Source organism: Lacerta agilis, chromosome 7 (assembly GCF_009819535.1).
Source record: "Lacerta agilis isolate rLacAgi1 chromosome 7, rLacAgi1.pri, whole genome shotgun sequence".
Taxonomy (NCBI): Eukaryota; Metazoa; Chordata; class Lepidosauria; order Squamata; family Lacertidae; genus Lacerta; species Lacerta agilis.
The window spans coordinates 10,504,693-10,518,602 of NC_046318.1; the positions used below are offsets into that span (position 1 = coordinate 10,504,693).

The 13,910-nt window shown below is 43.0% G+C and overlaps 1 protein-coding gene across 3 annotated transcripts in view; it reads left to right on the plus strand.

Moving 5' to 3' along the window:
- Positions 1-6,153: 6,153 nt before the first annotated feature.
- Positions 6,154-13,910, plus strand: part of NFX1 (nuclear transcription factor, X-box binding 1) — a 35,920-nt gene continuing 28,163 nt past the window's right edge. The window contains exons 1-6 of one of the 3 annotated variants that reach the window (XM_033154365.1): positions 6,154-6,256; positions 7,877-8,866; positions 10,994-11,155; positions 11,398-11,475; positions 12,649-12,754; positions 13,721-13,792. In XM_033154365.1, coding sequence (XP_033010256.1) covers positions 6,229-6,256; positions 7,877-8,866; positions 10,994-11,155; positions 11,398-11,475; positions 12,649-12,754; positions 13,721-13,792 — 1,436 coding nt within the window. In that variant the 5' untranslated portion in view covers positions 6,154-6,228. The remainder of the gene's footprint in view (positions 6,257-7,876; positions 8,867-10,993; positions 11,156-11,397; positions 11,476-12,648; positions 12,755-13,720; positions 13,793-13,910) is intronic. The other 2 variants (XM_033154364.1, XM_033154366.1) reach the window with 2 other exon arrangements.

The following is a 13,910-nucleotide window of genomic DNA, read 5'->3' on the forward strand; positions in this document are numbered from 1 at the left end:
TGAAGCTTATGTACCAAAATATTGTACATAAGTGAACACACCATTACCCCCCACCACCACCAGTAGGAGGCCCATTGAAGCCCAAGTGGGGGGGGGGATCACCTGCCACATTTAAAAAAACCACAGTTCTTGCCTTTTAAACTTAGGTTAGTGTATATAGGGCTGTAGCTTATTTCTATTCAGAAGAAAGCCTCATTCAGTTTAGTAGGACTTAATTCTAGGTGATTGTATATAGGATTATAGCTCCCACTGATTCATTGAGTAGACATACAGTGTTAGATACTGTTTTAGAGGCAAATATGGAATCTTGCCCACAGGGGTTGAGAGAAATTACTAGTCTATACATGACAGTAGGTAGAAACTGGCAGTGGCAGGCAGAAGACAGAAAGTATAGTTTGTAAAGCTAGCATACCCGGGAAGAACATGATTGTAGACTCTGCAGTTTAAACAAACAACAGATCTACTTGAGTTGGACCTATTTCCATGTAAATATGCTTAGGACTAAACCAGGGCTCAGTAAATTGACTGGGAGGGAACCTTAGAGACTGCAACATTGCTGGAGCTAGCAGGTGTGAATCTGGCCAGTTCTTTGAATGAAAGCTGCATGAAACAGAAGAATGTATCTTGAAGAAAATTACAGCCAAATATCCATGGTTGGAAAGGATTTGGGAGCAAAAGTCTTGGCCAGGTTGACAGCATTGATGGGAGGAATACATAATTTTGATTTGGGTATACCTTGCAACTACTGACATTACTTTGTTTTAAGACCACATTCAGCATCATGTAGGTAGCTGTTACTTGCTTCCTGTTATTTGAAATAGACAGTGTCTATTTCTCACCCATCTCCCAAAATAAAACGTCATGTTGACAAGTGGCAGAGATACATACTTCACATAAAAATACATTATATGCTAAAGAGGGGTTGGTGAGCCTCTTTTAGACCCATGGCCAGATTCATACCTGGCCAATATATTTACAGTATATATTTTACATTCAGTTCCCCCTTATTCTTTGGAGGAATTGTATAGAGAATAAATGAAAGATATATGATATATGAGATGTAAATTTTTATGTCTAACCCTATGACTGACAGATGTCAGATGACATCAAGTGATTGGCAGCTGAGAGGACTTTGCTGGAAACTGCATTGTGGACCGTTTGAAGGGGCCTGGCAGGCCTGATGGTTGGAGGTTCCCTATCACTGTACTAAGGGAAACTGTTCTGCTGAATTAAAATACTTTCTTTTTTATTGTTTCCTTCCGTTACAAATGGCTACCCTCTTGGAATAGAAATCACCCTTAGCCCCATTTCATACTAATAACCGATGGAAGCTATAAAATACACAGAGCTAATAATTGCATGAATTCCACACACCCATCATACATGGTGAGTGGTTCTCACATATTGTGACCACTGTGTGGAGCTCTTGCTACACAGAAGGGTTTTTAATCAAGGGAACATGGTAAAAAAAGCGATTTTGTACTATATTCCCTTACTCTTCTTTAATTGAATGAAAAAGGTGCTGATCTTCTCACATGGCCAGTCTACTACCCCTATGAAATAAGGAAGCTCTCTTAAACAGCCAGGCCACAATCCAGCTACATATTATTATTTTATAAAGTTAGTTGTGTGACTAAGGGTGCAGTCCTGTTTTCCCTGTCACCTAGGAATAACTCCCAGTGAATTTAGTGGTGCTTGCTTCACATAGAATTGTTATTGACCCTTTGTAAGTTCATCTACAGATTGGGATAAAATGCTTTAAATAAACAATTATAATGTACAGCTGCATTAAATCTTACTGACAGCCATGATACTTTAGTTGTGATGAACCTGCTCTATTGGTTTCACTGCAGGAATTAATGTTCCACAGCAATATATATTAATATATGATTGTTTTAATAAATGAAATTATTTATAGTGTTTTCTAAAGTGCTTTACCAGTAGGCCATATCTGCCAGATGGGGAAGTTAAGCAGGAAAATAAAGGAAGGCTTGGTCTTTCTACCACTCTCAGAGGTTCAAAGCGGGGCAGCTTATAATAAAGTCTTATCAGTTGTGGCCCCAATAATGCTTGGATTTTTCAGGCCAGCCATTTGCACTCTGGACCCTTGCCCTTCCCGGCTGATAAAAACTAACAGGGAGGGGATAGCTTGCTGGGCCATGGAGGTTATTAATGCTGCCTTGCAAGAGGGGTTGGTCCCTGCCTGCTTGAAGGGGGCAGTGGTAAAAAAAAAAATCCTCAATAAAATCTAAATAACTACTGTCCAGTTGCAAATCTCCCCTTCCTGGGCAAAATTATTCAGCAGGTAGTCGCAGACCAGATCCAGGCGCTCTTGGGGAAAATTGATTTTCTAGATCTATTTCAATTGGAGTTTAGGCCCCGTTTTGACACAGAAACTGCTTTGGTCACCCTGTTGGGAGAGAGGCGAGGAAATACAGTAAGTCCTTGTTAATTCCCCTCGACCTCTCAGCCGGCTTTCAATACCATCAACCATGGTATCCTTCTGGAGTGGCTGTCTGAGTTGGGGTTGGTGTCACTGCTTTGAGGTGGTTGTGGTCCCACTTAGATGGTCATTTCCGGAGGATGACGCTTGGGGAATGCTCTTCAGCCCCGTGAAGCCTTCAATGTGGGGCTCCTCAGGGTTTGGTTTTATCCCCCATGCTGTTTAACATCTACCTGAAACGGCTCAGAGTGGGGTCATCCAGAGTTTCGAAGTACATGGTCAGCAATATGCTGATGATACACAGCTCTTCTCCTTTGCATCTGCAGGTGTGACAGCGGATGTGCTGGACTGTTGTCTTGCATTGATAAGGTACTGGATGAGAGCCAATAAACAAGCTCAAGACAGAGGCGCTGTTAGTTGGTAGTTCCCTGGACCAGATTGCTGGGAAGCTGCCTGCTCTTGATGGGATTACACTGCTTCTGAAGAAGCGGGTACGCAGCTTGGGGTCCACTGCTGTCATCTGAGGCTCAGTTGGCTTCAGTGGCACTGAGTGCCATCAGCTTTAGCTGCATCCCTATCAGGATTGCCTAACTTCTGTTGTTTATGTCCTGGTAACCTCCAGGTTAGATTACTGCAACGCGTTGTCTGTAGGGCTGCCTTTGAAGATGTTTTGGAAACTTAAGCTGGTGCAGAATTCAGCAAACATGTTGCTTACCGGGACAAAACAGCTTGAACATATAACATTGGGTGCTGGCTTGACTGCACTGGCTGCCAGTTAGTTTCTGGGCCCAATTCAAAGTGCTGGTTTGGACCTATAAAATCTTAATCAGTTCAGGACCACAATATTTCAAGGACCATCTCTCCCCATATGAATCTACCCAGACCCTTCGATCATTGTCTGAGGCCCTTCTTTGTGTTCCAGAGGTCTGGATGGTGGAACATGAGAATGGCCCTTTGCTGTGGACTGTTTCACTGTCATAAACTCCATCTTGTCTGGATTCAATTTGAGTTTGTTCATACTCATAAGCTTTCATTTTCTTCTGGTGAAAATGTATTGACATCCTGGTACAATTAGGATGAGGGAAACTGTTAGTGCCATCTTTGCAGCAATCTGCTCCTAATTCTGTAGACAGAATACGGAAGTTGTCTTGGCTGAATACATCTCCTGATATGTTGTTATTAAAACACAGACCTTAGTATTTGGGAGGCCAGAGATTTTTCACTCAAAACAAAAGATTTTGTGTGGGTGAATGTAGTATGCAGCTTTTAGAAAGAAGGATTTTTACTTGAACTGTTGATTACTGCTCACACTGCCACAGACTTTGGTAATATGGTGCCCTGAGGGCAAAATTTGGTTCCCCTTAATATTGATTCTTTTCACAATAATTCCTTTAGGTACAGTTGCTTTTTGTGGATAATCTCAGTAGGTACCCATATAAATATAAGACTTTTATTCTTATTCTTATTTTGCGATCCCTTGACTCGGGACCCTGTGCAGGGGAACTGCCCACACCACACTAAATTTGACACGGTTCGAAGTAAGTGCCACTGAATTCAGTGGAGCTTACTCAGAGGCAAGAGGGTATACGACTGCAGTCTTAATTTGTTGGTGTGATATGACAACTGGGGAGCCCAATACTGAATTCAAATTTGTACAGGCTGAGATATATACTCTTCCTCATTACTTCAACATATCCAAGACTCCATAGCTGAATGCTATGGACAGCTGCATGAAAGTAAAATGTCCAACAGGTGACACATCTTCCATTTCCAAGAGAAGCTTTACTGATTAAATTTTTGCTGGTCATGCAGGTAGTAAGGAGCAGAAGGGGCAGAATTTATAAAACATATAAATCGTAATGGTCCTGGCATTATAAATACATTCCACCTTCACTCAGACATAAAGGTAAAGGGACCCCTGACCGCTAGGTCCAGTCGTGTCCAACTCTGGGGTTGTGGCGCTAATCTTGCGTTACTGGCCGAAGGAGCCGGTGTACAGCTTCCGGGTCATGTGGCCTGCATGACAAAGCTGCTTCTGGCGAACCAGAGCAGCGCACGCAAACGCTGTTTACCTTCCCGCCAGAGCGGTTACCTATTTATCTACTTGCACTTTGATGTGCTTTCGAACTGCTAGGTGGGCAGGAGCTGGGACCGAGCAATGGGAGCTCACCCTGTCACGGGGATTCGAACCGCCAACCTTCTGATCAACAAGCCCTAGGCTCTGTGATTTAACCCACAGCGCCACTCAGACATAGCTGACATTAAAGCTTTTGTCCTTAGGACGAATGGCACAATAAAAGCTGAACAGCCTCCTCTCCAATATACTCAAGTTGAAACTACAAAATAAAACAAATAAACAATGAGGGGTGGGGAAAGCCAGGCAAAATCTTTCCTCTGTAACCAGGCTTTTTGCCGTTTAACTATCAGTGACTTTTTAGAAGTGGGTGGGATTTTTTTTTAATGTGTATTTTTTCTCTTCCTTTTAATATATCTGTGCAGGGTTTGTTGTCTGTTTGCTTGGCTGTAGATTGCTTTGGGTTAATGACTGTCCTTTGTTCTAGCCCGGGGTTAATCCATTTTCAGGTGGTGGGTCCTTTGTGAGGGAAATGACCCATCATGTGGCAGTTTTGAGTGGGCACATCCTCTGGCAGGGCTCCACCTGGGAGATTATGGCTGCCCTGTGAGCACACCAGGCCTCCCCCCTTCGATAGCGCTCTTAATACAGAGAAGAACAAAAGTGGAACGGCCCCGATTGGTTTCATAGGAATTTATAACAGAAACACTATAGAAAAAGAAATATTTTCACTCAAGTGTGTGTGTGAGTGTTGTGCTTGTGGAACTGGGTGGTTTGGGGAAATTCCTGTAACGACCTTTAAAAACCAAAGACCCGATCTTACTATCCAAGAACAAACTTACTTGGTTTCTAAGGTGCTACTGGAAGGATTTTTTTTAATTTTTAATTTTGTTTTGACTATGGAATTATTGTTTTGGAGGATTGTTGTATGTTCTGTGTTGTGTTTTAATATGACTCGGGGACCTTTTTTTTTCAATGAAGGACAGGCAAGAAATGTCAACTGCCAGAAATTTTATTTGCTTTCAGACCTGAATACCGGCTACTTAGAAGAATGTGTGGGTGTATTTTTAAGAGCATAATTTATTTTGGTTGTCCCAGCAGGTAGCTACTAGAAGTGTTCCTGCACTGAAATGCTCCCTCTCCCTCTCCCCTTTTCTGAGGAAATATATACTGCTGCCCAGTGCTTTTTTTCTTTTAAAAAAATGTTCAAAGATACTTTCATTTTCTTACTCATATTGAAATACTGCCCCTCAATGAGGCCAAACTTAGATTCACAAAATGTTTAGGGGCATGCATTCCCTCGCGTCCCCCCAGGGGAAAAAAAGCACTGCTGGTGCCTATTATTTTTTCGTATTGTTTCTACTGTGGGTAATATTCAGAGAGGAAAAGTCGGCAGCCGACTTGGATTTTGGGCGCGCGAGCCTCAGCAGGGCCTGCGCCTTCTCGTCAGCGCTGTCCTGAGGCGGCCTCCTCCCCGCCTGGCCTGCATCAGGTAGTTGTGGCAAGAGGAAGAAGTAGAAGGGGGCGCCATCGCCCGTCGGGCGGCGCCAGGCGGAGGCAGTGGGCGGTCGGTCGGTCGGAGCGCGGCGCCTGCGCGCCTTCCACAGCGGGGCAGGCGGGAGCTCCTCGGGGCAGCGTCGCGGAAGGGAGATCGCGGAGTTGTGTGTGAGGCGGCTTGGCCGGCAGCTTTGCCCGGCGTGGCGCTGGCGGCATGGCGGAGGCGGCGTTGCCAAGCTCAGGTAAGGAATGGCTATAGCGAGGGAGCGAGCGGGCGGGAGGCCGAAGCCGCTGCTGCCACCGCCGGGCCTGGATGGTGGTGGGGGGGGGGAATGAAAAAATGCGAGTCTCGTGCGTGACAGGACCCGACTTGGGGGGCCGGGGCCAGCGGGGTGGGGGAGGGGGGGCGAAGGCGCCACCTCGCTTCCCGCTCCTGGGGGGAACTCCTCGCCTCCACCCGGGTTAACCCCGCCGCCGGGTACAAGGCCTCGGACGGGAAAGGTCGGAAGGGCGAGTTCTCGCCTTGCTTCCATGAGTGCAACCGGGGAGGAGCGGCGGCGGCGGCGTGTGTGCGGGCCGGGGAGGCCGGGGTGTTATACAGGCGGCAGTAGCGTCGGTTGCATAAACGCGCTGCCTTTGCTACTTGTACGCCGGGCTCTCAGAGCAGGTTGGAGAGAGGGCGCACCATTCGTAATTCCCAAGTGTGAGGCAGCGAGCCTGGAAGAAGTCTGCAATATTGCATGGTGGTGGTGGGGTCCTCATTCCTCAGCTTTCGCCGCCGCTGCTTGCTGCCGCCGCTGCTGCAGTGCATCTCGCATCAACAGATGTCGTGACGCTCATGCAAAAAGCGCGGAAAGGAGCGTCCACACAGCTGCGCGAGCTGCAGGAGCCCCTCGATGCAGGAGGGAGCAGAGAAACGCCAGAGCTCGGGAGAGGGCTCCGTTGAAATGCCCCATACGGGGGCAGATCATCCCGAAATGCCGTGAAGCCGAATACGATTGTCCGTGGTTGCAATGCAGCATTGAGACGTTGATTTTTTTTTTTTTTTAGCTTGCCAGTATGTACTGCGGGATGCAGTTTGGGTAGGTGTGGGGGGCAGCGGCAGAATTTAATTTTAGCAGAAGTGTTTGTTTTTGTGCAAGGGCTGTTGTGAGAGTCGTTTTGCTCTCTCCCCCTTCTTCCCGCCCCCTCCCCCCCTCCACTTTTGTAGTTGACCTTTATGGTAAGGTTATTTGAAATAGGCATCTTATAGAACGTAATTCTTGCAAAATGTTATTTCCTGAGTAGGGTATGGAGATGAGGCTACTGAATTTTTGTTGTTGAAGCAAATCAGTTCCTATCTGTAATAGTAACAGCAAGATGTGTGTTGAGACTCTTGGTTGCTGCACAACAAGCAGTTTAAGCCATGCACACCAAAGGATATTTGCTTATAAAATGTAACTGATAAATGTTTATTATTATTATTTATTGAATTTATATACTGCCCTGTACCTGGGGGTCTCAGGGCGGTTCATATAAAATACCCTGACAATATATAGAATGTCATGATGGTATACTGCATGAGAAAAGCACATATACCTCAGTGCTTGTAGTTACAGTATTTGGCTTAATACTGCAATCAATCAGTTAATTGTGATAAACATAGTACTGTGGTCTTGATCTTTTTACAAAAGAAACAAAATGTTGTTTGGAGTAAAAAGCATACCAATGTGTCCTGCATTGTTTCCCAGCAATTTCTCCCCCAAACCTGAAAGGTACCCAAAGGAGGCTACAGTATTTTGACATCACTTGACCAGTTTGTTCATTCTGGGTTTTGCTGAACAGCAAAATGCTTTTTTTCAATATATATTCCTTTTTCCTAGGTGTGTTAAATCCAGATGCAACTGACTTCATTCCAAGAGACAGGCAAACTTTCAGTCTGAACTGGAATAGTCAATCCAGATTGGAATCAAATTGGGACAGAAATGCTATACCACCTTCTGTTCACCCTAGACACAGTAAATATGAAAATTCTCCTGTAGATCAGCATACTTTTCATAGTCTAGAGAGTCAGCATAGAAGCCAACCAGATTCTTCATTGTTCAACAGTATGGGTAAAACAAAGGGCCGCAACTTACACAGTCAGCGATGGCTGAGATCAAGGAATGATAGGACACATGGCAGAAATCAGGCAAAGCAGACAAATGCAGGGAATTCTGAAGATCCTCAATGTTTAGATAGCAGATTGATTCCAGGACGAAGGATGAATCCAAGAGAATACAGTGATTTTTCTTCAGACAGTGAAAAGGAGGCTGCTACTGCAGATAACAGAGGAGCAAAGCCAAAGAAGACATATTTGATGCATTCACGTGGAAGAGGGTTGAAGGAAAAGGAGAAACATCCTCCTGAAAGGGATAAAAGAGTAGTTTCTAAATGGAAGGACAAACCCTTTGAAAATATACCAGCAATAGATCTTACACAGTCGGACTCTTCTGACGCATCACTTGGAAAAGCAATATCTGATGGCTTTTCTGACAATAGCATTGCACGGAGAAAGTACCCTTTCGCAAACAGATATTTTAGGGAGCCTATGTGGAATAAAGAGACTGGCAAAAGGCAAGATACATCTAGGAGCAAACACGTAAAACATGTTAAGAATGCGTCCCTTCCACATCCTCCCAAAGAACGCACCAGTGAGAAGAGAGAACCTGTGCTGCGTGAAAGGGGTTCAAACTTAGTGAGTGTGGCACAGGCACAGCCAGTACAGGAATCAGGTACACGTGATGGGAGAAAACCTGTCCTTCAAGATGGATATAAAAGTAGGCGCTGGAAAAAGCAAAATGATGCACCAAAGAGCAAGGAAACTCATACAGGTAAATTTCTCCATTCTTAATCCATTTGAGGACCTGAAAGCCCAGTTGTGTGCTTTCCTTTAGTTCAGGCTTCCTCAAACTAGGCCCTCCAGATGTTTTGAGACTACAGTTCCCATTATCCCTGACCACTGGTCCTGCCAGCTAGGGATCATGGGAGTTGTAGGCCAAAAACATCTGGAGGGCCGAGTTTGAGGAAGCCTGCTTTAGCTTTTACAAAAGGGGTTTTCCTTGGTGTTCTGCTTTGTTATACTGAATGCTAGAAGCTGGCTGTATGGATGAGTGCTCTGGATGTATATGTAGGAAACATCTGAGAAAAAATAAGTAAGGATACATGCTTTATGATTGCAGTGTTGGAACAGGGCAAAAAAAATGAATGAATGACAGAAAGATGGGTGGATATAGTGTCTACAATGGGAACTTTTCAGCAGCAGGTGAAGGCCTTCATTGCTTCTGGCCTTTGAAACTTTTTGTTGTTGTTCTTTGAACTTTTCAGAGATAGGAAACTTGTGGATCTCCAGATGTTGGATTCTAGTTCCTATTAGCCCCAGCTATCATGGCCATCAGTAAAATGGGAGTTGTAGTCTAGCAAAATCTGGAGAGCCAAAAGATCCTTATCCTAAAACTATCTGTTTGTTTTGATCTTACGCTGCTTCATATGGTTTAATGCTAATTTTATGCTTAACTGTGTGCTGGTGCAGCTGCTGAGTCAATTGCTTACTTATTTGTAGTTGATTGTATATCTTCCTACATTTTCAGTTGTGAACTTGATTAATTGTGTGGTATATAATTGCACCAGGCAAGCTTTTAATTCCCTGGGTTTAGAATAGGCTATGATAGCTGAATAGTGATCCTAATTGATCTCCAAATGGTATATTGGTGGTTTTGAGGAACACTATGGAAGTTGCCCTGGAACCTTCTCAAGAGTTCCTCAGAGGAAAAGATCAACAACAGCTGATTTTGCAGTCCTAGCACCATGCACCTGGGAGTAAGCAGCATTGAATTCAGTAGGGCTTACCTCTAAGTAGACATGGTTAGGATTGTGCTGTGAGAAGCTTTTCTGAAACATAGCTTGCTCATCATAACAATTATTTGTGCGCTATCAAACCACCAGGGTGTTTTGGTGAACATGTGGGAAAGTGGTGAGGCTTAACATGGATGCACTAGAATTTGCCTCAGATTATCTGCAGCAGTAGTTGAGTCAGTGTGTGAAGTGTTCCTTAAAGATAGAACACACTAAGGTTATAAATGACATGCTCTGTTTGTAACAAACAAATAATGTCCTGAAGTTCAACATCATGTTGCTTGGAAAGGTGTGCCACTAGTACTGTAATGTCAGCAGTGCTTGCTGTGCAAAGTCTCTCATCTTTGTAGTGACTGCTGAGCAGACTGGTGTTTTAGAATTGCCTGCTGTTGCATGGCAATTACAGCCACTCTGCATTTGCATAGTCGTACCTACAGAGAATCAGGACACCTGCTGCAGTGATGAGATAGTGTTGATATTGAGATGAAAAGATATTCAGTGCATGATGGAGCATTTCCTTACCTATTAGCAATATGGCACTTTTTGCTTCTTGTAATGTAACTGGGTGATCAGGGTTGGAGAGGAACATCTACAATCTGCGTGTATATCTAGCTGAACTCTACCACTACAAAATACTTGTTCATTTTGCTGCTCTTTGCCTGTAGCGTATAAAATGTATTCCTTGGAGACCTGTCGGCAACTGTCATGGACTGGTTGGACGCAGAGGAATGATGGGAGGAACCAGCTGGGGAACCACCAAGGGAATAAGGCTCAGAGCAGGGGATTGGTGGTGGGATGACAATGAGTGGTCCGAGGGAGAAGACGGGAGATGAGGTGTTGGATACCTTTGTTCATCAAATAGCTGGAGTGGGTGGTGAAGGTGTTTGATGTTAAATACAGGTATGGGCCTTGGGTAGGGTGGGGAGCTGATTATGCAAGATAAGATAAAAAAATTAAGGAATATGTCCTGAAAGTAGAAATACCATTCACAAATCGGTAACTGAAGGCAAAAACATAGTTATGCTGCTGTACATTTGTTTAGTATGCCACAGGACTTATTTGTTGTTGGAATAATGTTTGTATATGTCCTAAAATATCTTTCTTAGGGTCTCTGATAGAGCAGCTTACCTCAGAAAAATATGAATGTATGGTATGTTGTGATGTGATCCGTGTGGTGGCCCCAGTGTGGAGCTGTCAGAATTGCTATCATGTATTCCACTTGAGCTGCATTAAGAAGTGGGCAAGATCACCAGCAGCACAGACTGAAGGTCAGTATTTCCTCCAACTTGCTAAATGTATTGATAAGACCCCCTGTGCTTAACTGCTTTTAGATAGTTGTACATAATCTTGTGTGACTGCCTCAATTAACTTTATGTAAAACAAGTTTATTGAAGTACTATATGAGACTTTTTTTCCAAGAAATTGTTTTCCCCATATTTTATTACTTCAGGTGATCAAATACATCCTGAAATTGATAGAGAATTATAAACCCTCCCTCATTTTTTTGCAGATGGTAATAGTGGTTGGCGGTGCCCTGCTTGTCAAAATGTTTCATCCCAAGTTCCTAATATTTACACCTGTTTCTGTGGTAAGTGTCTTCCAGAGTTAGAATTCATGGAATATTGAATGTTTTTGAAAATTTCATCATTTTGATAAGGGTTCGTTTTGATTGCATTTTTCCAGCTTGGCATAATGAACCTTCCAGTGCATATGTATCTCAATATGACTATTGCTTTAATTTTGTTTATCAACAGTAAACATAAATTATTATACTCCAACAGCCAGTCACTTCTCATCCTATATTATCCTATGTTATTCAGAAGGCCCTCTTCTCCGAAGAGGCTTTTCAGAAAGCAGGTAGTTACACGAAAGAGAAGGGCACTTCCTTAAGTTAACTAATATTTTTCATGTTAGGGTTGTTTGTTTGTTTACTGTTTTCACCTAAAAAACTAGAATGGGTGGAATTTACACTAGGGGATTTGCCCAACGTTTTACATGCCTTGAGAAAAGCAATACTGAAGAGAGCATATAAATTTAATATACAATATATATTTGAACATTTTTCATACATACATACATACATACATATACACACCCACCCATACATACTTACACAAGCACACATTTCATATGCTTGTCTTCATAAAGATCTTTATGAAATACTGTTTGCACCTTGTGGTATGGATGCTACCATCTTGTCTGCTGCTGAACAGTTTGCTGTCACTATGGAAACATTCAGCTCCGTCTTCTAAAGCATAGACTGAATCACATATGTTTAAAATTATATTAGGATATGAATGATTATGGCTGTAGATGATTGTTTCCAGTTCTTTTAATAGGTGGCAGGTGTGTTGAATGAGCCTGTAGTGGGGAGAGGGGTGAGAGGATGAAGTTGTAGGGCTAAACTTGCAAGGAGTATGGAAACCTTAATTGTATTTGTAGGTACATGAAATGAAGTTCTGTGCATACTTCTTGAATGGATAAATTATACATATTACACACAAACACACACATATACATAGACAAAGAATGGATTAGAGATAGAAGAAAAGGGTGATGTGTACTGGAAGAATTTCATCATACTGTATTGTCTTCATGTAAGTTTAAAAACCAGTTGTAAAATGTAAGAGGATTAAATTTTTAAAAAACTTCATTAAGAGGAATCACAAAAAATGAAATCTTTTAAAGCTTTAATATAGTTCTGTCTTTGATTGATTGATATTAAAAACAAACATTCTCTTTGTTGGGTTTTTTTCTATAGGTAGGGTAAAAAACCCTGAATGGAATCGAAATGAAATTCCACATAGCTGTGGAGAACTCTGTAGAAAGAAAAGATCAGCTCAAGACTGTCCACATTTATGTAATATGTAAGTATGTTTTCAAAATGCCCAGCACATTAGATTATATGCCTTAACTCTTGAAAGATAAGCAGGGCTTTTTGCTTTTGTTCTGCAAAAGCATGTGGTGGGTAGAGCAGTCCTAACCCTTGATCCACTGCACTGAAGAAAGCTAGGATGCAGCTGACGGTCCAGCTGCCACTGTGAAGGTCCTTGCTGTACCGGCGAAAATGGTGGGCAGAAGCTATCACTGGTGGTATCCCCACTAGTGGTAGCTAGTATCAACTCCCCAAAATGGAGCTTCAGGGTCAGCGGGTGGGGAGAACACAGAGCTTGACTGGCCAAGAATCCACTGGATGCTAAGCTGGTCCAGCTACTGCTGATGGGCCCAACCTGGGCCTCTTGGCTATACCAGCCCAGAGCTTGTGCAGTGAAAAAGAATATCTTCACTGGCCTCCCCGTTTGCCTGCCTAGCCAGTGTGAACGGCAGCATTTTGGACACAGCAGTGGTTCTGCTGAGATCAAAAGCAGGAATTGCTAAGATGGTGCAAACGTTGATGGTGGGGTTCACTTAGTTGCATGTTAGAGATAAGCAGCTGTAGGGTCATATATTTCCTTCCCATCCAGCCGCTTCCTTTTAGGCTGTGATATCCTTTTGCCCTTTCCCTGTTAACTTTTACCATGGGTGAGTGTTAAATGAAAATTGACATTAACTAGAATATCAAACGATTGTGCTCTAAAATAAAGAACTGCTCCTGGTATTCGAAACACAGCTGGGGACTTGTTCCTCATCATTATATCTTAACTAGGCTTCTGTGTTGTGTTAGGCATGGTAGTATTGTGTCCAGCATTGTAATTATTAAATTACATTCCATGTAGTAAAGTTCTGATGATGCCTTAACTTCAGTATGCAAGGATAACTGCTGACATTTGTGAATAATATTGAAATGAAAATGTTACAAAACTTAAATTCTGTTGAATACTTCCATTTTTCAGACTCTGCCATCCAGGACCTTGCCCATCATGCCCTGCTTTTATGACCAAAAAATGTGAATGTGGACGCACAAGGTGAGATCATACTTAGACTTTATTGCAAAATGCTTAATATTTATTTGTGACCTGTCACAGAATAATAATTTAGTATTATTTTTTGGTAATGTCTCTGAAGAATCTAAAACATTTAAAA